Source organism: Corvus hawaiiensis, chromosome 10 (genome assembly GCF_020740725.1).
Source record: "Corvus hawaiiensis isolate bCorHaw1 chromosome 10, bCorHaw1.pri.cur, whole genome shotgun sequence".
Classification (NCBI taxonomy): domain Eukaryota; kingdom Metazoa; phylum Chordata; class Aves; order Passeriformes; family Corvidae; genus Corvus; species Corvus hawaiiensis.
In genome coordinates this window covers 26,771,688-26,797,871 of record NC_063222.1, presented here as the reverse complement: position 1 = coordinate 26,797,871, position 26,184 = coordinate 26,771,688, and the positions used below count along the sequence as shown (strand labels likewise).

General features: G+C 42.8%; 1 protein-coding gene, 1 long non-coding RNA gene and 1 other non-coding gene across 5 annotated transcripts; 1 reads left to right on the top strand and 2 right to left on the bottom strand.

The window, feature by feature from the left end:
- The first annotated feature begins 207 nt into the window (after positions 1 to 207).
- LOC125330603 lies at positions 208 to 2,014 on the top strand. Its single transcript, XR_007205634.1, has 2 exons — positions 208 to 273; positions 1,733 to 2,014. It is a non-coding gene; the product is annotated as an uncharacterized LOC125330603 (long non-coding RNA).
- Positions 2,015 to 3,029: 1,015 nt separating this feature from the next.
- KPNA4 (karyopherin subunit alpha 4) lies at positions 3,030 to 22,872 on the bottom strand. Of its 3 annotated transcripts, XM_048313871.1 has the most exons (18): positions 22,722 to 22,870; positions 15,605 to 15,649; positions 14,850 to 14,939; positions 14,733 to 14,762; positions 14,601 to 14,653; positions 13,776 to 13,871; positions 13,589 to 13,674; positions 11,793 to 11,879; positions 11,415 to 11,584; positions 11,280 to 11,324; positions 10,296 to 10,427; positions 9,964 to 10,092; positions 8,695 to 8,751; positions 8,435 to 8,539; positions 7,726 to 7,797; positions 6,936 to 7,098; positions 6,046 to 6,140; positions 4,859 to 5,025 (listed from the first exon to the last, which is right to left on the bottom strand). In XM_048313871.1, the coding sequence occupies exons 1-18, from the start codon at positions 22,788 to 22,790 to the stop codon at positions 4,927 to 4,929; spliced, it is 1,623 nt and encodes a 540-aa protein (XP_048169828.1). In that variant the 5' UTR covers positions 22,791 to 22,870; the 3' UTR covers positions 4,859 to 4,926. The 3 variants fall into 3 exon arrangements, with proteins under 3 accessions (XP_048169829.1, XP_048169828.1, XP_048169830.1); XM_048313872.1 differs by lacking the exon at positions 6,936 to 7,098 and having other exon boundaries at positions 3,030 to 5,025; positions 22,722 to 22,872; XM_048313873.1 differs by lacking the exon at positions 8,695 to 8,751 and having other exon boundaries at positions 22,722 to 22,869.
- LOC125331253 lies at positions 9,356 to 9,648 on the bottom strand. The gene has a single exon (XR_007205953.1). It is a non-coding gene; the product is annotated as a small Cajal body-specific RNA 7 (non-coding RNA).
- Positions 22,873 to 26,184: the final 3,312 nt, after the last annotated feature.

Genomic DNA, 26,184 nt, shown 5'->3' with positions numbered 1-26,184 from the left:
GCTCTGCATCCAGCGAACCAACAACCTCGCTGCTCTCCACAAGCCGCGGAAAAATTCACCCCGAAGGTGGAAAACGGGAGACGCGGAACCTTCTGCGTCTGCTGCGGAGCTACACGAGCGCACCTTGTGCCAGCTGCTAACCACGGAAATTAGAATTATTTCATCTATTCTTTGAGGCTCATTTATCTGCCCTGGCTGCCGAAGACAGCCGAGAGAATTTTTACATCGTGCAGGACACAGGAAACGGCTTCCACTGCCAGAGGGCAGGGTTAGGTGGGATACTGGGAAGGAATTCCTCCCCGGGAGGGTGGGGAGGGGCAGAGATTCACCCAATGAAGGCTTTTCTCATATTCCAGATTGTTCTCTAGTAATTTGCAGTTCACCGAAGTTATTCTCAGCTATTACAAAGTGAATTTGAAAGAGAAACGAAACTCATTTAATGCTGTGATGTAAATCATAATGCACCATCCTTCAAAACTTCCCTAAACATGTCTTAAAACCACTGTGTAGAAAGCATTACACATATCTGGGAAACGGCTGGAATTATGTTTCAAACAGTAAAACCCCTCATGCTCTAATTACAAATTACCCACCACAGTTTAGGTGAGAGGCACGAAGTTTACAGCACTATGAGCTGTAATTGCTCTTTTCTGTGTGAAGCTGTGCTGATAATACCAGGCTCAGCAAAGTCTAAATCTATTGACTGTTTCTCCAAAGGTGCTGCTCCACACTCTGATTTTTGTGGTGGTGGATGGGAACATGCTGATCCTTAACTCCAGGAGTACTCAGCCTACATAATCCAGAATTAAAAATTATTGTAATGCTTTCCCTCTATTACTCCCCTTCAACACAGCAGGAAAATCTTAAGGGGAAAACTAGTGGAGAGGAAAATAAGGGAGCTTTTGACAATAATTTACAATACAACCAAGTGATGTTAAGAACATACACTGGTTTTCACCTATTTTATCTACTTAACAATTCAAGATGAAGCAGCATTTAAAGTGCAAACTGCCATTCCAGGAATTAAATCCGTGATTAAACCCATGATCTGTACTGCTGAGAGGAAGTCTGACCATCATCTGCCTTTCCTCAAATTATAAAACTTCTGGAACAGAGTTACCAATAGCTGCCATTGAAAGTTCCCCAAAATTGGTCCTTTTCTACTAAGAGCAGCTTTCAGTGCTGCTCTACAGAAATTTAAAATAAAAAGTATTGACATGTGACCATTTTAATGACAACTTAAGGAAAATTCTTCCTCAGCTTTGGGGCACACCAAACCAGCAGGATAAATACAGGATTTATCATGCATTGGCAAGCAAAAATGGGAATGGTTTTATGGAAATTAAGTTTCCAGCCACTTTCCTGTGGATACTGCAGCAATATTAACTTTTCCAGTGACTTTCGTGTGCCTCCCGAGTTTCACTGGACCAGTAGCTAAAACTTAGTCTGAGCGAGTTTGTAAACTTGACACATTTGCAGCTACTAAGTTTCCTCTCCCCAAGTCTATTTGATCCAGATGCAAGACTCCTCTAATTGCTTCCAGCCTCAGGACCAGCTTTCCTGCCAGGAATTTGGTGACACGCAGAGCTGAGGAAACATTTATAGTTAAAAGTGGCAAAAAGTCTACGAGGTTCAATATGAACACATTCTGGAGTTATTAAGCTGCCTCTGCCAGCGTTTCATTTTCCTTGAAATCCTTTTAATTTGTTCATTATCTCAACATTCTATGCAGAAATCAGGATTTTTAACAGCCTGTCCCACTCCCAAACCAGAAATTAACAACTTACTGGGAATAGCTGGGAAGGAAGATGGGATGAGATCTGTCCAGGGCTCCACGATCCAGGGAATGCTGAAAAGCTTCACACAACCAGGGGCAAGCCCACTTCAGCAGAAAAAGGATCAACTTCTCTTAAGAAATCCCTTTCCACCCAGCTTATTCTTCTTCCCAGATCCTAAAATTCCAGGGCAGCTGTTTTTTTTTTTTCCCCCTTGAAATAAAAATTCCCACCTGGCACAGCTGATTTGTGGATTCATTTTTGTCCTTTTAATGTTTTAAATCTTTTTCCATTTTCTATCCTAAACTCAGCTGAAAAGGTAGTTTTTTACTCTGAACTACAGGATATTTTAATAAATATAACATCTACATGGACACAACATCCAGCCTCAGTGCTGAGTATTCCCTGAGGCAATGCCCAAGTTATTTCTTGTTGGTATCCCAAGATTCCCAAACAAATCCCCTTTTCCCCAACAATGTAATCAACTCCATCACCTCAAAATGCAGATTTTGGGGGAAAAGGCGTTGCTCAAAGCGGCTGCAGGTTCGCTGCTGGAGAGCTCCAGTGGTGCCACCCTGTGGAGGCCGGAACATTTCACTTTTCCTTATTTTGGTGAGTTAAGTCAGTGACAGGAGCTGCTGTGAAGCAGGGGAAGAGAATTTCACAGTTAAAGAACCCACCCAAAACCCAAGCCCACCAAAGAGGGAAAAAGCTGGAGCAGCACTAACTCAAGGGAATTTTCTGTAGGTATATTGAACCAAGGAACTGCCCAAAAAGGCATTTTTTGGCAGTAATTAAGAGAGTTTTGGTGGAATTTTGTTTTTAGAAATTGAGAAGTTGCCACAAATACCTGTTCTCCTCTTACCCCAACAAGTTAGTTTTGTAAAACAGCACTTTTCTACACAACATCCCTCACAAAGGTGTTTGAGGGTGAAAATTGTTATTTACTGGGTAGAATTTTCCTTAGAGCATTGGAACTTCCATAAAAACGATTTCATTTCCCTCCTCCATGGATTCCCTGCATTTTCCAAGAAAACAGCCCTGATTTATTTAGTGAACACACAGAGGTAATTAGATAAATTTGGTATAAATGTTAAAAACTACCAAAATTATTCCGTGCTTTCACTACAACACACAAACATTGAGGTAAAAACCTCATCCCAGAGCCTTTAAAAGTCACTTTCTTCAAATAATCCCTGTGCTTGATGATGGAAAATGTGAGTATTCTATAAAGAACCAGCCACAGCAGCAGAGTTGCAAGTTTTAATGTTTATTTCCCCAAGACAGCCTAGCCTGCACTCTACTTGGATAAATTCACAAGCTAGTTTTCCGCTGCTTCTAGTTTTAAACTTTTAACCATGTTTCTGATGACAAGGAATGCTGCAAAAATACTCTAGTCCAACAAAGAGTTATGATCACAAAATAATCTTTATCCATTCTACAGTGTTTCAGAATTACCAGCTGATTTTAAAACACAAGGTAGATATAGATGCTAATGGTGGCTAATCTGGGATGTTTTATTATAGCAAACTGTTGTTCATGCAACACTTGTGCTCAAAGGGGAAGGCACAGCATTTCCTACAATGAGCCACCTTATCAAGAGTTCAGTTTGTACAAATTTGTAACATCACCTTGAATTTAGTGTGCAGGACCTCAAAACTGAGGCATTCCTCCAATTATAAAAACACTTGCATCCTTTTTGTGCAAGTTTTAAAAATACAAAGTTTTTTTTTCTCTCTAAAGTGGCTCAAAATAGATTGTTCATGGCTGCCTACATCTAAGATAAAAAGAGTCTAAAACAATTGGATTAGGCATATTAAAGGTGTTCAAACCATGACTTGATTTGTACATCTATTCACACCTCTTTTTTTCGGTCTTTATTCGGCAGTACATATGCACCAAATTTCATTTTTAGACATTTCCATATCATTTTCATAGAAAACAAAGTTTGAAAACAAGTAACATTGAAACACAGCACGGTATCCTACCACAACAGAAACATTTTGGTTACAGGACTCAACAAAATCTAAAAATGAACTATGCTGGAGAATACCACATGCAAAGGTCTTCATGTTATCTTTGAAAATGAAAAGGATGAGGTTTTACCACATTTTACTGCTTTCTACTATTATGGCAACTTGTGTACTGCAACACAGTCTAGTTTGAAGGGAAATGTATGATTTTTTTTGTTTGTTTGTTTTTTCCATGCAAAAATCTACAAATTAGTTTTGATGATATGGAAAAGCTTTTCATAACATCAAACATTCATCTGGTGCAAATGCACAGGGAAGCCTTCCTGAAATTCTGACTTTACAAACAACTAAGAAGCCGTAACAGGAAAAGAAATGAAAAAGAACTGGAAGAAAAAATAAGAGGGGGGAAAAAAAAAAAATAAACCAAAACAAAAAAAAGAGAAAAAACACAGGCTGCAGGAGTAAACCAGAGTCTGCTGCTAAACCGGTCTTTGTGTGTCCAGTGTAAGTCAACACTTATGAACTCATTGGATGATTTTAGGTTCTCAGCCCCTGGAGGCAACTCAAGCTCGCATGCGTTCACAGACACATCACAACCACTCTCTCGCGCACACGCCCGGCCCCGGGCTGGCCACGGCCCCAGGCTGGCCACAGCCCCGGGCTGGCCACGGCCCGGCCCCAGGGGCCACAGCCTGGCCCCAGGGCAGCCCCGGCCACAGCCTGGCTCCAGGGCAGCGGGTGCAGACACTCACTCCACGCTGGCCATTCACACGGGGCTTCAGAGCAAGGCCTGGGCTCGTTCTCCTTGCATTGTGTGGGCATCCTATTCTCTTATGCTTACGAGGCTGATGATGAGAGTACTGCGTTCCCCCAAGTGCTCTAGGAAGTCGGTGTTCCTTCTCAGGCACTGAAGATCTGTGACCTGTAGCCCTTTTTCTTTGAACAATCTAAAGAAGCATTCAGTGTGAAGTTTGTCATTACATTTTGCCACTCATTCTCACTCGCACCCACTCGCCATCTTGACTTCATTTGGGCTTTTCTGTGATTCCAAATGAAATCTTCACATTTTCTTTCCCGATTTAATGCAGCAGCGGATCCCATGAGCCAAGATTGATGGATCAAACCTTTTTTTTTTTTTATTCAGTGCTGCATTGTACCTAAACTTCCAAAATACCACTCTAAAACTGGAACCCTTCTGCTGGTACATTGGCAGATGAATTGAAACCAAATGTTCCGCCTTGTATTGCTTCTGGAACAAGGCTTGGATCTTCATCAATCTGCAATGGAATGGCAACATCATGAGCAGGGACACAACCAAACCTCACCACACAGGAGCTGGACAATCCCAAAAGCAGCTCTCTCCACCTCCTTGCATCCAGTCCTGCCATTCCTTCCCCTCATTTTGTCAGAGCACTAAAATGAAGTAATTTAAGCCCAAATGTTTTAGTTTGTACTTAGCAGGAAAGGCTACGTGGCACCTAAAACCCTCTTGTTTACACACTTTTCCCTCCTGGAAAGCCTTCAGGCAGTCTTAGAAACTGTCTCAGTTCTTAGGAGAAGAGCAGCACCATTGAGCCAAGGAAGGATTAAGCCCAAACTGTGGCTACCAAACTGACACTGCATTAACTCAAAGTCTGCCTGTATATGCAAAAGCTGAGCTCCTAAACAAGGCTTGGATCTTTTGTTGTTCACATAAAAGTGAAACTCCAGCACAAAATAATCTTCCAAGTGAAAATAGGCCATGAGTGCAGCTGAGCTTGACCATTTCTGCAGTTCTTCAACCAAGGAGAAACCCCTCCCTGCATGGCACAGACTGCCAGGGCTGCATTCCCTGCCTCTGCAATTAACCCCTGTGACTGGAAGTGCACACAAACCAACCCTTCCTTTGGTTTATGTTACATGTTTGACATGGAAACAACGGTCCTGATCAGCACATTCCACCCCTGAAATTCTTCAACTATTCCAACTGCTTTGTTTCTTAAGCAGCAGCCTCAGCCCTGGAGTCAGCAGGGAGCTTATCAAATGTGAAATGTCACGCTCAGGCAGGGGCTGGGAGTTGAGGGAACTATTCACAGCCTGGGATTTTAATCCCTAGAGATGAGGCTTAAATTAGGCATCAGATCTTCTTTAGATGCTTCATCATGAGCAATGGTAGGAGATGCAATAGGTTCAAACAAGGGCTCATTCTTCCCTGAGCCCAACCAGCGTCACAGAGCAGCTCTGGGGCTGCTGCCTTTCTCCTGAGCCAGATTTATAAATGAAAACAATGAGCACACTGCAGGGAATGCCACACTCACATCATCTGAAGAGAAGAACTGATCAATGATCTCATAAGCCAGTTTGTAGATGTCTTCATTTTCATGGTTTTGTAGCTGTTCAATTTTCTCCAGGCCTGCAACAAACACACCAGAGAAATGAGAACACCAAATTCAGGCCAAACAGCTTCCAACAAAGCAATTGAAACACAGCTGGGAATAGAGTTAGGAATAATCTGGTTATGAATAGGATGCTGTTAAACCCACCTGGCACATTTATATGTGTTTTATACATATAAACACAGATGTACAGCACATAGAAATCTTGAAGCTCTGACAAGCTGAGTTTTGGCACAAACACCTTTTTTCTCCTCCCAGCCACCACCAATCACTTTCTGCCCTCCCTCAAGATCTGGCATTTTAAAGATTATTCTACTCCATGTTAACAAATCCCACAGAGTTTCTTACCTATGCCCAAGTTTTTCTTTCATCCCAGAAAAGTTTCAGTCAACTTAAACCACAACCAACATGGAGAAAGTCTCAAAGCCATGAGGAAATTAAAGTTATTGCATTTTTACAACCATTGTTTGTAGAATTATTTTTTTTCAAGTTCACCTGGCCATGACTTGTGCATAATTAAGGTAAGCACACCATGCCCACACTGACTAATTTAGTGTCTGTTAATTACACTAATTTGTCTAATATGCCAGACTGTTACAAAATCAGCACCTAATAAATTTTACTGCCATTATCCTGCTCCTCTGCATTTTGATTATGAACTTAGGAAGAGCTGTGGATATTCACCTGATAGGCATGAAAAGGGCACTTTAGAAAAGTTTGCTTAAAACATCTGTGCCAACAATAAACCCAACACAAGCAGGAGGCCAAAGCAGTGATCCCTGAAGAAGTGATTAAAATATTGCTCCTCCTACCTCCACACTCTTCTATAAGATTGGCTATGGTTTCTGCTTCCTCTTCAGCCATTTTTAATATATTACTTAGTCCATCCAGAACCACTTGCACAACTTGTGCATCTTTTACTGTCAGCAAATTGCAAAAGGGAGGAATTACATTTTGTTGAATTAAGTAAGCCACCTGAGGGGGAAAAAGCCAAGAGTTACAGCAGGAACATGGCAGCAGCACAAGCACAGAGGCAAACATATTCCAGCAAGTCCAAGTACTCAGTCAGCCACCCAGCCAGAGCATTCTGCAGTGGCCACTTCAGGAATCCCTTCTTAGAGCATTCAAAGGTAACATTTGGGTACTAGATTTAGGATCTACAACACAAACCCAGCAGATACTGTGAATTCTTCAGTGTTAGGATAAGGAGTTTCAACCTCTTCTCTGAAGAGTGACAGCACCACCCCAACCCTGCCACTAATCTCATACTCTGGGATTACAGGAGACTTGTGTATTTCTACTGATTGGTTACTGTCCTTTGAATTATCACATCCTTGTGGTTGGGGAAAAAAGGTAAAAAGAAATGTGGAATGTTCGAGAATCCCATCAGAGCCTGACTGGAGTCACTCATCCCAACAGAAGAGCTTCCAACCAAACCCCCACTGATGCTCCTGATCTCAGGTCACTCCAGAAACAACTGAAGGCCACTCTTAAATCCCATGTGCAGAAGGGAAGAGCTACTGAACAGTGGAGGAACAGAGACATCCATAACCCTGGCACTTCCCAAGACAGGAATGGAAGTTTTCCTAAAGCTGGACTCACCTGGTCTTTTCTCCCACTGATTGTTAAGTTGCTTATTGCCCAAGCAGCTTCTTTCTGGGTACCAAAGTCACCCTGAAAGCACAACCAGAGACAGGAACAGTCATCCCAGGGTTTATGTCAGGCAGTATATTCCCACAAAAGCTGTATTTGTTACAGTCCCCTCTGCATGGTGTCACTGTATCAGTTTCTGGGAAAGTAACAAATAAATCCTGTGGCTGTTTGAGTCTCTCTGTGTTCATCCCTCCCCTACAACCACATCTTGCAACTGATCTTCCAGGGGAGGGGAACTTTGTTTACATCAAAGCAAGCAAGAACTGCAGCACTGCACTCTCCCAGTCCTTATCAGCAGCTGTCACATCCTGCAGGGAGAGCTCAGCACTCGGGCTGAGCTGTGATAAGGCACTGCACACGCTGCTGCTGGGGCTGCTCCAGTTCCTCAGCTCGGGCTGTCATCAAATGGAAAAGTCTCCACCCTTTCCTCACAGATCAATAAATTGGCACTGAACAGAGCTATTTGTGAGCAGCTCTGTGTTATTTGTTGTCTCCCCTAAATACTTCCCACGTGCTTTTAGCTGTTCCTTCTTTCTGACACGGAGATCCTTGAGGACCCAATATGGTTTGGGAAGTCGTGTTTTAAAACACACCAAGGCCCAACAGCTGGAAAGGAACGCAGGATTTGAAGGCCCAACACCAGTGCTTGGGATCTGACCTTATCTAGAAGATGTATTATCATTGGAACGAGGTTTGCATCTATTACTGCCTGAACTTGCTGCTGGTTTCCTGCAGTGATGTTGGATAGGAACCACACTGCTTCCTGCAAAAGGAAAGGATCAGGAATTAGTTGAGAGAAAGACTCCATGTAACTTATGTCCACTGCAACTGGCCAAGCTTAAATACAACCAAGTATTCAATCAGCCTCACTGTGCAGAGCTGAGTTCTTGCTGAGACAAACCAAAGGGACAATCTCACCTTAGGAGACTCCACAAGACTCCTCAGTCTTTCACTGTTACCAGCTTCAACCAAATGCTTCAAATTTAAAGAAAAAATTATTTGGAGAGAGAAAATCCCAAATGAGCACTTGTAATTGCTTCCAGCACTGCCAATAGGCAGGTTTCAGCTGATGGCCAAGATGCCTGGCAGCACTGTGTGTTCCAGACACGGCAGTGTAGGAGACAGTTCTTTACCTCCTTCCTAATGGCTCTTCTTAGCTTCAAGAAAATGCAGCACTATTAAATAAACACTTGATTTTTAACAATACTCTTTAAGTTTATGACTCTTTATGCTCATTCTGTCCACAAGTCCAGGACTCTCCTCCCAGCAATACCCAAGAGCAGGAGCCTGGGAAAGCAAAACCAGATCTCTCCCCCAGCAGCCCCTCCCTGAATTAAATTCAGAGCCCTCACCTCCCTTTTACGGTGGGAATCTACACTTTAACCAAGAAGCAACAGTTTCACATAAAAATTTACATATATTCAGAGTATCAACTTCTCAAAATCTTACAGCTGATAGATTTCTCCCTTCCCAGAAACCTTCCACCATTCAATTCCTTTCCCAACCTCTCTGAATGACTTTTTAGCCGAGTATTTCTCTCAACATGAGGTTCAGCAATGTTTGTACTTCACTGACTCTCCGAGATCAGATCACAGGATCACTGCTGACCCTGGTAGAGATTTGGGCTGCCTGGGCTCTCCTGGTGGGCTTGCTTGGGGCTTTAATCACTGGCAGTGTTGCAGAGGGGCCCCCGAGGTGCCCAACACGCCTCAGATGCACTCCGGCCTCAGCACTGCCATCAGTGCCCCCATGAGAGCCCTTTCCTCACATCCACACTCAATCCCCACCCCCAGCCTGACTCTGGGATAATTCCCTTTCTCACACACACTCCATCCACACACACCCCCAATTATCTCTGTTTCATCACTTCCAAGAGAGTCAGTTTAATTAAGGTGACATTTCACTAATTGAGAACTCTCAACTTTTAAGTCAGCCAGATTTATAAGAGAAAGCTTTGATTTCCTACAAACATTGACATTCTTGTCAAGCACAAGTCTGCAGCTCCTAAGAGACTTTCCTACAGATATGAATTTCCAGGAAAAAAAAAAAATCAGTATTTGCTGAAATTTGCCACAAACTGGTGGAAGGAGTCAATTATTCACATCTTTATGACACTACACAACATTTATATTTGGCTTAGCTTGGATTCAAAGTCATCAATCAAGTCAAATCCCTGGTGTTGCTCACCTTATTAATTTTTTCTTTGGGATGTGTCAGAAGTGCTGGGAAATGTGAGAGAGCTTCACAGTTGAGAACTACCTGTGTCTGCTCATCGGTGCCAGTGACGATGTTCCCCACAGCTCTCAGTGCAGCCGTCTGAAAACAAAACATTTCCTTTAAAAACCAACATTTTTTCAGCAAATATTTTCCTAGCTGAGCACATAAAAGGTTTTATGCAAATGCTGCAGCCCACAGGAAAAAAATATTCTTTACATTTCAACATGAGCTATAAAAAGAAAGCAGCATTTTCTGTAGTAGCACATTTTGGGGGTCACTTCCTCCATGTGATCCAAAGTTACCTGGACTTTAACTTCCTGGTGGCTGAGGAGAGGAACCAAATGAGGGACAATTCCAGAGTCTATCACCATCTGGATCTGCTCATTGCCAGCATCCGTTAGATAGGAGAGTGCCCAGACTGTATCTACCAATATCTGACAGGAAAAAACAACAGCTCTGTCCACTGCACAGAAATAGCACCAAAATAATGTACATTTCTAGAACAATTTAAAATTAATTTAAATTAATGTGTGTGTGCATTCACACACAGAAAAGCCAGTCTGAACAGCAGTAAATGTGAGCATTTCAACTGGCAGCTTGTAAAAATATTGAGTGTTGTTTCAGCTGACAGCTCTTCACTGGCTCACCAGTGCAGCCATTTCAAAAATTCAAATGAACTTAATTTCACCTACTTAGAGACAAGAAATTAAATCCCATATTTGCTATACGAATAGTAAAGTTAAAGTAGACGTATTTTGACTGCTGCCATTAACTTAACTCAGCTACAACTTCTTTACCAAGCAAAAAATCATTAAATTAAGTTCTGATTTTTGTTTAGGTAAAAATCTGACTTATTTCATAATTTCAATCAAGTTTTTCTCCTTTACTTCACAATTAAATAGCAATTTCACATTTAACACACCTCAGAAGTGACATCTAACCCTGACATGTGACATGTCCAGCAGACACTGATTTTCATTACAAATTTAAGCACCAGGCAAAAACATCCTGGTTTTATTTGTGAATGAATGCTCACAGAAATAAAAATAAAATGTAGTTTCAGTTAGAAATGCAGGGAAAGTACATGCAAATAAACACTTGCAAAAACAGAAATATCAGGGAAAAACATCACTATTTAAAAATAACATCAGTATTTTAAAGTAAGCCGTTAATAGATATCAAAAGAAGTTTGTCCTAATCAAAGGGAACATCACAGATTTTTATTTTATATTTCAGCTAAAAAACTACAGCAGAAGCTGGAAGTGGCTTTAAGAGGGGTCACTCACATTTACATCCGTGTGGTGAATTAAAACACAGAGCGCTGGCAGGATCTGAGGGGGGAAAGAAACACCTGAGGGTTACTTTCAAGGCAGACAAACACTGAGCTGGAGTTCAATCCCACTCCAGAGCAATTCCATCACCTCCTGGATGGTTTCCATCGGTGGAGGGGGGTCTTTGTGGCGGCACAGGTTGACCATGACCCAGGTGACATTCCTTAGGAAGGTGATGGGGATGGAGGGGCTGATGAAGGACAGCAGTGGCTTCACTACTCCAAGACTAATAACATAATCTCTACACTGGGGTCCATCACCTGCAGGAGACACAATCAGTGGTATTTTAACAGAAAACATCCCATCATTTATGGATTTATGGTGGTGGGTAAAGGAGAGGGGTGACAGACAACACCAAACCACCAAGGACAGTGGAGAGCCCAACATATTCCTGGAGATTCCTTGACAAAGTTTCCAAACACTAATGAAACATTCCTGGAAGTTTGTGGTGGCAGGAGTAACACCCACCTATGATATTTCCTAAAGCCCACACAGCTTGCTCACAAACATTTTGATGAGGTGAATGCAGCAGTCTCAGGAAAAGCGGCACAGCATCTGAAAGGTACAAAAATAACCCAGGGAAATGGTTAGAAAACGCATCTCAAAAGGGCAAATAATTCACAAAATTAACTCTCACATGAGACATTTTTGTCCTGTTAAGAACTGGCCAAAGCTTCACTAATTTCCCAGGTGATACTGAAATAAAACACTGCAGTAATTCTTCCTTTGCTGCATGTTCTTACAGAACCTGCACTTGAGAATATTAAACCCCTGACATTCAATTTGTTTGCAAGTCTCAAGTTTACTGGAGCTTGTCAGGATCCAAATTTAGTTCCATTTATTGAATTCAGAAATTCTCTGCTAAGTTATGCACCAGACCCAAGTGCAAAGTAGCAACAAAGACCAAACTCACCCATTCAAATGAAGCAACTTGAGAATAGGCAGGAACAGAGCTCCATTAAGGAGTGGGAATGTAGGAAGAGGGCAGGAAAGGGCTCCACATTTAGATAATTGATCCTGTTTTATTCTCCCCCAGCACTAAGGTCCTTGCTTACATAATAGCTTAGTCTGTAAAGAACCCATTTACTTCACATATTTCAAGAGAAACTGGTATTTTTAGTTAGATTATTTCTTGATGTAAAACCCGTTTTAGTAGAGAAACAACATATCAGCAGGATTCTTATTTCCTGCTAAATAAGGGTATTTACAATGTCCATATGCCAGGAGAAAAAACATCTCCAGCAAGCAGATTAAAAAATTCTTACGGAAAAATTACAACAGAGCATCTTTTTAATTGAAATAAATCATAATTTCATATGTCACAGCTATTAAACTGACTAAGAGTGCAATACAGACCTACAGAAATCACTCAAAGAAGTGCTCAAACCATTGATAAATCAGGTGTAAATATAAAGTGTTCTAGATCAGAGGTGGGATAGATTATCTGTTGATTACATTTCCCAAAGAAAATTCAGAATGCAACTGGGAAAGGAAGAGGATGGGGAAAAAGGAAAGTTAAAAGTATTACCAAAGGTACATCCTATAAGGGTGAAAAAAATTCTATCAAAGTTCACAGGCTCTTAACACTGAGTTTGCAAAAGTAGAAGCAACTGATCTTGCAGCCAACCTAGGTTTTGTGTATTTTTTTCCCTAAATTTTAGGAAAAGCTCATTTCAAAATATCTGTGATTCTTCAAGAACCTCTGGTTTGTTCACCCAATTAAAAATCCTGCCCACTTAGTTCTGATTGAGCAGCAGAAGCTTAGCTTCAACTTAGGACATGCTTGGAGTACAGAACAAGGTTTGCTTTGCCTGGCAACTCAGATTCCAAGTCCAACAACAATTCCTTCCCATGTTTCAGATGCCTCAAAATAGGAAGGACAGGTTTTTTAATTCAACTTGATTTTGGAAGGGTTCAACATCAGGCACCCTCTGGGTCCATGAATTTTCTTCCCTCTTCACCACAGGGAACTTTTCAGAGGAGTTGTTTGCTTTTATTTCAAATTTTTGGTGAGTTTTGGTGGGGTTTGAAAACTGGAAACCAGCAGACATCAACTCTGCTAAGATACTCTGAGTTTCCAGAAGATGCTGCTCACCATTAGGAAACTCAAGTGAGTTTCAACCCTGAGAAAATGAAGCCAGAACCAGGTGTGTGATGCCAGAGGTAAACACCTGGCAGCAGCTCCTTCAGTGCCTTGACTGACAACCTGATTCCAACCAAATCCCACATGTGGATGGAAGCAACTCAAACCCTGCAGGACTCACTGGATTGAACTACAGCCTGGGTTTGTTCCGAGGTTCCAGAGGCAATGTTTGTCAAAGCCCACGCAGCTTCAAACTGTAAGGAAGGACTGCAGAGAAAGAAAAAGTACAGTAATTATTATCCAAGTGAGTGGCACGTCAGCTAAACAGCAAGAATTGGTGCAAGGTTTTGAGTTTTGGCAAAACTCACTTGTCATCTCTTTCAAGGCAGTGCACTAAAATAGGTAATATTCCTGATTTTATTAGGTCATCAATGGGTGGGTTGCGGTCACTGGACAGCAGCTTCCTGTGCAGGAAAGGAGAAAAAAAGCAGATTACAGAAAAATCCTGCCTGGAAAGGAGCAGGCAGTTGTTTAATCCAACTTTCCACTCAAAAAGGGATCGGTCCTGACACTGGAGCAGGTCAGTAAAGGCTTCCTGTGGTTGAGTTTGGGAATCACCAGTGGAGCCCCAACAACCAAACTGCTCCTCCTGGGCTGGGAATCCCTTCCCAAGTGCTTCTCTCCTCCTCCCCAAGACCCAGCAGGATTTTTTTTCCTCCTCTTTAAGTGAAAATAATCCCCCAAAGTGAAGTTACTGAGCTACTGGAAAAGCAAAGCCATTACATCCACTGGCCATTTCATTCCATGTTTTCTCTACTTCGGAAGTTTATCACCAGTCAGGAAAATAAAGATCAGAGTTATCCAGTTCTACCCTCCTACAGCTTCTTCCTCCTCTACCCAGCAAAGGAGATACTCAGATCTTTTTGCACTTAAAGCCAAAGATTTTATAGTCCTTTAAAATGTGTATTTTACTCTGTGAAGAGCATCAAGTTTGCACCAAATAAATCCCGGTGTTTACATGTAAAGAAAATCCACACTACTTAAAAGGTCTGTATTTTGATTTCTTTAAAGTCCTATTTTCTTTTTAAAAACCATTACATACAATTTCAGTTAAGATGGAACACATTTTCTGACCTTAAGAGCATGATAAAATAAGAATAAAATCAGGATATTTGAGAAAAATGTGTTCTTACCTTGCTGCCTGCACAGCACTTAACTGAATACCCTGGTTGTCACTTGAAGCATTCTAAAATAAGAAAAATTAGATTTTTCATACATCTGATATCATGACATGAAGAATATTCAAACAATTTAATTGTTTTTACCTGTACTATTGCCTCCAAAGAAGTGTTTTGCTAGAAAACAGAGGCAAAAAGCAGTTAGAAATTCTGAATGTCTTTCAAGTATGCAAAAAGAAGAAATCACTGGGAGTTAATTCTTACCACTCTAAAGTCCCCATCTATATCAGAATCTTCACAGATATCTTCATGGGGAACATTCCTTCTCTTTAGGAGATGTTCATCTCTTTTGTTCTTAAAGAGAAAAATGATGGAACACCTTTAAAACTTGGATTTATGGGGTGTAGGGGTGTTAAGTAGGGAAGAGAAGCTTCTGTTTTAAACAAGCATCATCAAGTTGCTGTCATTGATATTGTTAAAATTTCCAACAAAAGAAAGTTGGAAAGGGCTGCACAGAGAAGCACACTCTGGGGATTACTTCTTCCTAAAACATCCTGCATCCAACTTGTGCTGGAAGTTTTATGTGCACACATCCATCAACATTCCAACCTATTTGTCATCATTTCTAACAGGACGCAGCAATTCCCAGAGGTTTTCTCTTCAGCCCAGAAGGAAACTAATTCCAGTTGTGACTCCTTTTTTCCAACAATTCCAGTGTTACCTTCACACTCTTCCACTTTCACTTGTAAGGAAATAACTTCCTGCCTGCAGAAACAGCTGATTTTTCAAAGGCAAACCCAAGCTTCTTATAAATCTTTAAAAACCTAATTGGAAGTGCAAGAATGATTCCCTTTATTAGCTTCCAAATAAACCCCTGGTTTTCAGGACAAAAATTATGGGACTCCCAGTAGCAGGTGTGGTAACTTCTGAACTTTCAAGTCTTCAACAAAAACTCTTACATTTTACTAAAGTAAGAACATAGGAAGAATAATATAAAAGAATAATAATGCTCATCTCACCTTTCTCAACTCCACAACAACTTCATTTCTTTGTCTTCTCATAGTCTGGAAAGAATCAAGATCAAAATACATCATAATCTGAATTTCAACCAATTTAAAAAGTTCTTGTACAACTATTTCAGTTCATGCACTTTAAACAAACTTTTACACATAGGGTTTAATTGTCATCATAAAAGTAGAAGTCCTACAGGAATGGAAATAACTACAATATTTCTGTTATTTCATAGTAAAACACTCTCCTGAGCCTTCATGTTGAGGAAAAAAGGAATCAGGAATAAAATCATGTCCTTTAAAGGGCAAAATTGAAAGGAGTTGTGCATAAAGCAGCACCAAAAGCATTATAAAGACCATGGCAATATACAGTGAAATAACTTTACTCAAATTAAGAGACCCTGTAAGCCAAGCTGAGTTACAGAACTATTATTTATAAATGAAACCCACATAAAACCTTTGACATTCTAAGAGCAATGGTTTTTTTTGGTCATTTTCTCTACAGCTGCCATTGACAGCATTCAGGAAAAAAAAATCAATTGTAAATATACATAAATTGGTTTACTGCTGCTTGTGCTACTGCAGTGAAAACAGAAAAATAAATCAGTCTGGAGTGATTTTATTCTTTGAACTTCACAGTGGATGAGAACAGCAAAGTTCCAAACAATTCCATTTTTATTGTGACTAAACTTTCACAAGCCCAGGGAAAGCTGCAAGTTCCCGAGCACAGGACAGAAGGAAAAGGAACAGCAGCCAGACCTCCTGAACAGCAAAGAGATCTGAAGATAAGCATTAAAAGCTTCACTTTCAAAGCATAATTATTTCTATCAAAAAGAATGTGCAGTTCATCCGATCAAATTTCAGCCAAGCACGACACTTTAGCTCCTCAAAGGAAGGAGCTAAGAAAAATGTAAGGATAAGAAAAAGTGGAACAGAAGGGATGGTTTCCTGCTGCTCTGGAGGCAGAACTTTTCATGGTCAGAAAAACAAACAGGTGAGGAAAAATTCCAACCTCCCCCCAGTGACAGCTTCCTGCTCTGGAAAAGGCAAAGTGCCCAGGAGCAGCTGCAGCAACCTGGGAAGAGCCAGAGGGGAGGAGTTCAGAGCATCCCAACACTGAAGTGCCGGTCAGCATCAGCCTGGGATTCCCCAGCAAAGCACAGCCTGGGATTCCCCAGGAACGCCCAGACCCCCCAGGCCAATGGATGCAGCTCTGAAGAGCAGAGCTGAGGGCAGGAAACACTCCATGAACATTTCTCTGAGCTCCAAGAGACGCTGATCCACTGCTGGATACCACCCAGCACTTACAGGCTTTGGAAAGATGCTGCAGCTTTACACCTGACTTACCTACTACAGGCTCCTACTCTCAAATGCTCAGTGTAGTTTCTCCAAGCTCCACTAATCTGGCATATCCAAGATGAAAATAATGTGAGGAATCCCTCTGATAATCGGATTGCAGAACTGTACCACACCCCTGATGATCTCACAGGACTTTTAGCACCTTCCCAAACCACAACCCAAGAAAATCAGCATTCCTATCCAAAAGCTGCCCTGGGAGAGGGATGGCTCTTCGAAGCCCCCAAGGATGACACTGCTGGTCACAGCAAAGCTGCTGCTGACACAGGGAGAACTGAGTGGGACCAAAACAAATATTACAAGAAAAAAAGCCTCAGATGTGTCATTTAGAAGATTCTTTACTTGAAAAATCATATCTGCAGTCGATGAGACTTTAAAAGAGCCTCTGCTGGAACACAAATAATGTTCTCCCTCCTGCCACAAGCTGACAGGCCCTTGGTTGAATTCCTGCCTGCCATGAAGAGGTAATTCCTACCTGCACACCTTGGAATCACAAAAGCCTTCACATGAAAAGACAAGCCACTAGTGAAGTCACTCTTAAGCACAATTTGCCAAAACTGGGCTCCAAATCATTCTCTGTGTAAACAGAGTCTGTTGACAGAATAGTTACAGGTCAACCTGGCACTGCTCATCCTCTGAGGAAGAGGAAAAGCACAACAAATGAGAACTGAAGTCAGCTCTGCCACGGAGTTTCCCAGCATCACCACCCCAGCTAGAGATGGAATAGTTTGGAGAAACTAAAATGCCAAGCAGAGTCAAGATCAACTTGTGCTGCCTTTTGGAAAACAGCTCAAAGGGCAGAAATGAGGGATGGTGGTGTCTTGGCACGTGGGCGATTATTCCTTCTGTTCTGGGGGAGATCTGAGTTATCCGAATCAGCTCCCAGCTTGCAACAACGCAGCTGTGAGCAGGACACCACTCTCACCAGAAAGGGTTTTAAAGCAGAGTTCAGAATGGTCCTGGGAAGGGCTCCAATTGAAAAACACACACCACTTCGTCAGGAATTCATATGGCTCTTTCAGTCACTGGATCCTGTTTGCCATTTGCTACATCAAAAATCAAATGATCCGATCTATTTCTGTCAGCCTGTGATGGCCACCCCTCCATCCTCCTTTTTTCAATTATATTTAGCTTCAGATTTATCATAAGGGCTATTTCTGACCATTAGTCATGACTGAGCCCTTCAGCTTATCATTAAAATCTCGTGTTAGTGATGCCTGCAGGATCCTGAGACATTCTGGGGGTTTTCACAACAACACGAGGAACATTCCCAGTGCCACAGCAGGAGCAGCTGGGATCCACCAGTCCTTCCTAAATACACCTGGAAAGGGATTCTGACCCTTCCTCCTTCCCTGAACACATCAGGAACTCAGCTGCCACCACACACAGCCTGTGCTCACTCCTGTGCAGGGTGTGGTGTTTTTTTTTTTTTGCTGTTATAAAATATTCCACTCTGTTTCTACACCTACAACAGGAAGGTCTGACAGCACACAAGTAACTGTAGAACTTTGGCTACTCCTCTCATCCCAAGGAATGGTTTCCGAAGGCACATTGTTTCTGTTGGGGAACTGCAAAGTCAACAGTTACTGTAAATTAAGAGTTGGTTGTGACATCCTTCCTTCCCAGGAAGTTGCTACCAGCACCAGTGTGGTCTGGGACTCAAAATAAAAACAAAAAACACTCCCCAAGGCATGGACACGTGAAACCAGACTATTTTCCCCCAGTTATATCCAGTGATTCAGGCCCTCCTCCATCCAGTATTCCCCTCCTATACAAATCCTATCACAATTACAAACTGGAGCAATGAAGTCTACTCTCAAGATCACTGATAAAAATGCTTTGCGACCATAAAGCCAACCCAAGACACCCCCTGAAATCACATCTCAGCAACTCTTCCCCCTTCAGCATGAAAATGGGAATGTGAGTTACAGATAGAAAAATAAAAATCAATATGACATTACATGTGCTACCAGCCCCATTTTTCCAGGAGAAGCTGTGCATGGCAAAGAAAATGCCTCATACAAATATCTCAGGATCATTTGAAAGCGACAAGATGGATGAGCTTCACCACAGAACTCCAAGTCAGCTTAAAGGAACCTATTTTTATCTCAGTGAGTGAAATTCCTGCTCTCCTTCATTTCTTCCATATTTAATCCCAAGCAGACTATTTTGTGTGGGATACAGAAGAGGTTGAAAAGCTTCAAAGTACCTGCAATATTCAATATATCTTACACCACCACCTTTCCTTCACTCCTCTGGAGCTGCCTTGGTGTTCACAAATATATTGGTATTTTTCAAGTCCAGTGAATGATACTGGCAACTCTTAAAATCCTGACACTGCTGATCTTAAAGCATCTTGATGCAATGGCTGCTCCAAAATTAGTTTTGAAGTGCTCTGCATCACGGAATTATCATCATTTCCCTTCATGCATCTCTCAATTACAGAGCAGAAATCTCTATTTAACACCTCTCCTGTGCTGGCACTGTTAAAGCAATCCTTAATCTCCTGCCCAGCAACACAGGTGAGTCAGGGAAGAAAAGGCCAGCAGGAACTCAGCAGATTCTTCCAGGATTTCCAGAGAAATAAAATGTATGAAACAGTTTTTATTTCATTTCAAAAAAAAAAAACCTTAAATGTCAGTCAGATTGGAATGCTGCAGCAGGCAACAACCACCAAGAGAAAACAAAATGTTGAATCACCAGGTGAAACAAAATGAAGCAAATAAAACACCCCAAAACTCTGCAACCCTTCCCAAACCAAGACCCCTAAATGCAGAGCTAAAAAGGCATTGTTTAAACTCAAATTGTTCATAAAACTATCACAGACACAATGAACAATCTGCACTTATCTGGTCTTTATACAGTAAAGATCTGGTATTTAATGCCAAGCTCTGTGGTATTACCATTAAAAATAAAGGTTGGAAAGAAAATTGGGTGTCAGCACAGCCATACCCACAATAAACAGTAAAAAACAGCTCATCCTTTCTTATCCAAGGGGAAAAAAAAAGCTCAAGTAAAACCTGTTCCTCACTGAAGGCACAAGATGAGAAAAGTCACCTTACCCAGCTCCCTAATGGCTAAGTATTTGCATAATTTAATATCAGAGTCCAGATAAGCCCTTCTTCAAGTCAGATTCTGGGGCTGGACGTTAAAGAGAAAAACTGTGGCCACTCCTGCAGTTTTTAAGGCTCCTCTTTGTGCTGAACCAATTCTATTTTTCCCCCACAGCTCTAAAATCTTGAAGACCCTAAAAGAATGTTGCAAGCACTGACCAGAAATCTTAAAACCCCCCAGAGATGCTGCCTCAGTATTAGCTCCAAATCACTGCTCTCCCAGCAGCAACTCTCCCAGTATTAAAAACTTTATTACACCGTGTATTCCTTTGAGCAGGAGCATAAATAAGTGAAAGGACAAGGAGGTATTGGAGATTTCTGGTCCCAGTGAATCCCTCTATTCCCAGTGTCATCACCAATCTGTCCTCTCCAAACACATGGCAGCAATTATTTACAACGTGCCAGTGCAGGCAATGCTTACCCAAGACTTCAGCATATGAAGGAATTTTGCTAAACACCTTATGTAAAACAGGTGCTTGTGTTAAGGTTTGCTTTCTTTTTTCCAGGCCAGAATTTGTATTTTCAGAAGCACTTTGGGAAGGGAAAAAAAAAAAAAAAAAAAAAAGTCCAACTTCAGCTTGTTAACTATCCAGAAAGGTAAATAAATGCTTGATACTTTAAGGGATAAAATGTAGGAAATTCAGGAAACTCCCTGATTTTTGTCAGAAATACAAGGACTTCCTGTGAATATGTAAAACCTGGAAGGCAAGGACAATGTGACAGGAACTGCTGGCACTGTGACTGTCAATGGACTGATCTGAGCACATGGAATTAACAGATAACATTTTTAGGAAGTTTGCAATTCACAACATGGCAACCTTTCATAACCTCGAGAAATCTCTTCATTTGGGATTCACCAAAATTATTCTTATTTCTCTAGAAGTGAATTGCCATGGAATATTTAAAAAAAAATGATGGTTTTGTAAAAACAACCCAGGACCAAACAGAATTTCAGCAGAGATAAAAAGGGGGAGGAGTGGAGGAGAGAAGGAGATAAAGATCAAATGTTGGCTTCCTCTGTGAAGTAAATACACAACTTTCTGCCCAACCAGCCCTGGAAGTTGGATTTAGGAGCTGTCCTACGCCAGGACCTTGGCTGTGAGTGGGCACCACCAATTCCCTCACGCTAATGACCGATGTGATGTGTAAGCAGTTAATGAGCAGGAAGGACAGCCAGAAGCCTGAGCTATTGTATGAAAAATAGCCCTGCACCGTGGTTATTTTAGGGAGCAGGCGTGTGCTCCAGGATTTGCTGGATAAATGTCACTCTCTAAAATTTAACACGGCCCAGCAGTGGGTTTTGACTGTGGAAAAAGGCGTTTAAGCGCAGCAGCAAATAAAAAAAAATGACTGAAGAGCTTCCCTGCCTCCTGACACACTCACACGTGGTGTTACCTGCATGTGTCCATCTTGAACCCTCCCTGCTTCAGCCCTTTTCCCTTAAAACTCTGCACCAAAACAGCCAAATTCCAACCTCTATCTTCCCATTAATCCCATTTTTCACTATAACAGCACATTCTGTGTGCATTCCTAAACATGCCTCCCTACAGTCGTCTATTTAGTGGTAACAGAATTTATATAAGAACAAATTAACAGCTAAAGCAAGAGGTTACCAACCAACCTCACTACCCTGCTAGCAAACAGAGCAATTAATTATCCCCACTCCCAATATTTTTGCCAAAACTTCGGACATCTCTAAATAATAAACTGTTTTATCCATCTCATTGGACAGGTTAAAAATTGAGGTGTTACAGACTTCTGGGAAACTTGGTTGACGTTTTAATTAATGCCAGAGACATAAATTAATTTTTTCTTTTGAAACATCGTACTGTCTTCATATGAAAGACTGGAATATTATGGAAAACAGAAGAAACAGTTTGAGGCTAGTGAACAACAGCCATGAGAATGCCAAAATTCTTGTCCAGAACCCCATACAGACAATTTTAAGCTCCAACCAGCACTCTTGGACGAGCGTTTAAAGATGAGGATTGATACCTAATTTTAAAATGTAACTATTTCCTAAGGAAACTCCTAGTTAATTACGTATCCTGCTGTGTTTAGGAAGCACCTTCACAGCTCAAATAATTGAGCCACCAAAAAGTTCAGGGGCTCCGTGCTACAAGCCAGAGCTACTTCTCAACTATCTGAGCAAAAACCAGAAATATTAAAAAAAAAAATTAAAAAACGAAAATAAAAGAGACCTTTTAAAAATAATCTTTACTATAAAGGTTAGGGCATTATTTATTTAATTAGGTATCCTGGAGACACGCAGCAGAACACCCAACTGGGCCCTAATCCTGACTCAGGCTTTTAGGGGCTGCTCGGAGAGATTGCTCCTGCAGGAATTCAGGAAAACCCTCCCCGAACCGGGGCCGCTGGGGCAGGGCCGGGCCGGGCTCCAGCGGGCGCAGCCGCCCGGGGGGAGAGGCCGCCGCTGCCGGGCCCGAGGGGCCGCGGAGCCCCCGGAGCGGCGCCGGGCGGGCGCGGCCGCTGCCCCTCGCCAGGCGCCCACAGGCCCGGCCGCGCCCGCCCCACAGCGCGGCCTCGGCGGCTCCTTCCTCCCTCCCTGCCCGGCCTGCCCTCCCCTCCCGGGAGCGGCGCTCCCGCCTCCCCGCGGGCTCAGGGCGGGCGCCGCGGCCGGGCCCCGCCGCGCTCACCTCCAGGTCGCGGCCTTTGTTCTTGAAGTTCTTGAGGCGCTGGTTGTCCAGCTTCTCGTTGTCGGCCATGGCGGGGGCGGCGAGGGAGGAGCGCGGCCCCTCCGCCTCCGCCCGGGCCCGAGCGCGCCGGGGGCCCGCCGGGCCCGCTCTCGGCCTCGGCGAGCCGGGAGAGCCGGGGCGAGGGGGCGCCGCTGCGGGGCCGGGCGGCGGGGCCCGGAGCGGGGCCGGGCGCGGTGCCGCGGGCGGGAGCGGGGCCCGGAGCGGGGCGGTTCGCAGCGGGCCGGGGCCGGTGCCGGCGGCCCGAACGCGCCGGTGCCGCCGAGCGGGGGAAGGGACGGGGCGAGCGAGAGAGGGAGGGGGAAACAGGGGCAGCCTCGCTCTGGGCGCCGCCGCCTATTGGCTGCGCCGCGCGCGCCCGGCGGCCAATGGCAGCGGGGAAGGAGAGGGAGGGAGCGGTGACGCAGCGCGGGAAGGGGGAGGGAAGGAGGGGCCGCCTCAGCCCCGCCGCCATCTTGGGTGGTGGGGGCTGAGGGGAGGGGCGGCGGGACGGGCGCTCCCCGCGCCTGCGCCGCCGCCGTCCCGGCCGGGAGGGAACGGTTTAATCCCGTCCGTACTCGGCTTTGGAGGCGAAAGTTAACATTTTAATCCCTCCCCCCACTACACTTTCCCTTGGCTCCCTGATGGAGCCGACAGTTAACAGTATAATCCTTCCGCTTGCTACACTTGGCATTCACTCCCGTCATGGAGCCGAAAGTTAACACTTCAATCACTCTCCCCACTACACTGTCCATCCAGATCCTTCATACCGCCCAAAGTTAACAGTTTAACGCTTCTCCTCGTTGCACTTTGTATTCACTCCCTTCATGGAGCTGAATAACATTTTAATCCTTCCTCTCATTAAAGTTTGCATTTACCCCCATCATGGAGTCAAAAATTAAGTTTAATCCTTCCCCTCACTACACTTCGCATTAATTCCCATCATGGAGCCGAAAATTAACACTTTTATCTTTCCCCTCACTACACTTCGCATTTACTCAGAATAATCCCTGCTCCTCCCAGTCTTCCAGAGTTTAGGGAAAAAAAAGAAAAGCTGCTATAGAAACTTTTTCATTTTTATTGAAATAAGATAAAGAGTATTGAAAGCAATAGGGAGATACACTTGCAGAGCAGAGGGGATGGTAAATTTGTTCCTACTTCTGAAATTTTACCCAGAAAAGAATACCTCTGTGCATAACTGGAAGCACACTCTGGAATGCATGTATATATGTATATATATGTATATATATATATATATACAAACACAGTGCCCTGATCCTGCATGTAGTCTCTACTCATTTTTAATGATTGGAAATTAACTCTGTTAATTCTTGCACGTTGACAGAGCTCTTGTTATAATTTTCCATGATACTTGTTGAGAAAATTCAAAGCTCTGACAGGAGATGCAGCTTCCCAAGTGTGAAAACGAAGTCACCAAGTCCCTCAGAGACTGAGGGACATCAGGAAAGAGAAGTTGGTTTAGCTTCTTGGGAAAGCACAAAGACAATGATTTTTCAGACTATGAGGAACTGTGTGTTTTATCTCTGGACACTTTGCAGAGGATGAGGCTCGGCTCTAGATAGTTCTCAAAAAAACCTCCAAAAGTGACAGGAGCTGAGTCACCACAGCCCCATCTGTTACATAAATGTAGCAGTGATGTCACAGCAATATGAGGTGGGTAATTTAGTCAGGGCTAATTAGTGCTGGTGATATTCCATATAGGCATGGCTGCTTGTCTAACAGTATGTAAAGCATTTTGTCCCAACCCAGTGTAGGGACAGCAGCCCTTTCACATCCCAGTCTGGATGGACAAAAAGGACATTTTCTTGATACAGCTATTGACAATTTTAAAAGTAAAAAGACTACATAGAGATAAAATTAAAAGGTAATCCCTTTAGATAGTGCTCTGTTTCATTTACAGTCTGAGATTTAGGATTGTTCGGCCTAGAAGAGAAGGCTCTGTAGAAACCTTAGAGCCCCTTCCAGTGCCTAAAGGGGCTCCAGGAAAGCTGGAGAGGGACTTTGGACAAGGGCCTGGAATGACAGGACAAGGGGGAATGGCTTTAAACTGAAAGGGCGTAGGTTTAGATTAGATATTAGGCAGAAATTCTATGATGAATAATGAAATTGGACTCTGGTACTACATGTTTCCATTCCTGCCCAGTCTTCAGAACTAGTCAGAATACGATGGTAAAAAATACACGGTGTGTAAGACCCAGCCTGGAATTTTATGAAAGGAAAGAAAACCCTTTTCTTCCATCACTGCCCTTTTCATCACCAGCTTTTCCACACCTTTGTTACCCCAGCCATGCTCATCCCACCTCTACCACCCCGCAGTGTCGCCTCCCTTAGCGCTGACCGACCACTTGGTGTGGTCCGGAAAGGATGGAATTGGAAAGCCAGCACATCCTGGGCTGACTCAGTGCCCTAACCAGTGACAGTGACCTTGCAGGGAAATCATCCCTCTGCTGACCTTCCCTCTGTGCTCTTGGAAAAAGACTGCCCGAGTCAAGGGGCTGAGCAACGACCGTGTTCTTTTATGAGTAACCATTTGAAAATAACCGAGAATCACCCTGGGGAATCTCCCTTCAAATCCAGAGCTGTGTGAAAATCGCACTGCTGCATGAGCAGCTCTAACACCCCGTTTCCTTTCCGTGTAACTCCATATGATGCACAGAACACGCTCTGCCCTTGCAAAATTATGTGTGTTCTGAGGAAGACAATCCTTCGGTGGTCTTTGAGCTGTATTTTTGATCTGATATCATCCAAAGAATAATTTATATCGTGACTTCATTGAAGACATAATCAGAGATGAATCAAGTGCATTTTTTGCGTGACTGTAATCTAATTAAGCTGCTTGGCTCTCAGAGGAACAATTACCATGTTATTTTTGTTTGGTTTTACCTCAGGTCCACAGTGCAAAAACACTCAGAAGACCAATTTTGATGGATAGACCAGCTCCCCTCTGAATCCTTGATCCAGTGTCACTGGGCTGTCTTTAAAAAAACCCCAAACAATTGGATATTTTGATTCTAAATGAGGGGGTTTTTTTAAATGTATGCCTACAATATAATAAATTATGCATATAACACAAATCCTCTTGCTATGATGCTGTTCAAACTTCATGTGATGCTATAGAACAAAGCTCTGCTTCTTTGATATTTTTTGCATCTTTTTTAGCTTGGAAAACAATAATGCAAATGTAAAGGTGGGAATTAGGCTCTGCTCACCTTCCTACCCTTCAAGCAACAGATAGATTTGTTTTACAAAGAGTTTACATTTTGTTTACAATTCATAATTTGTGAATTTTGCACCTCATTATGCAATTAGAAAATGTCTAATTCTCAGCTTATCTTAAACACCTCTTTCGAGTAATAATGTGAATTGATCTGAATGCTTTTTCTAATATATTAGTAAAAAATATATA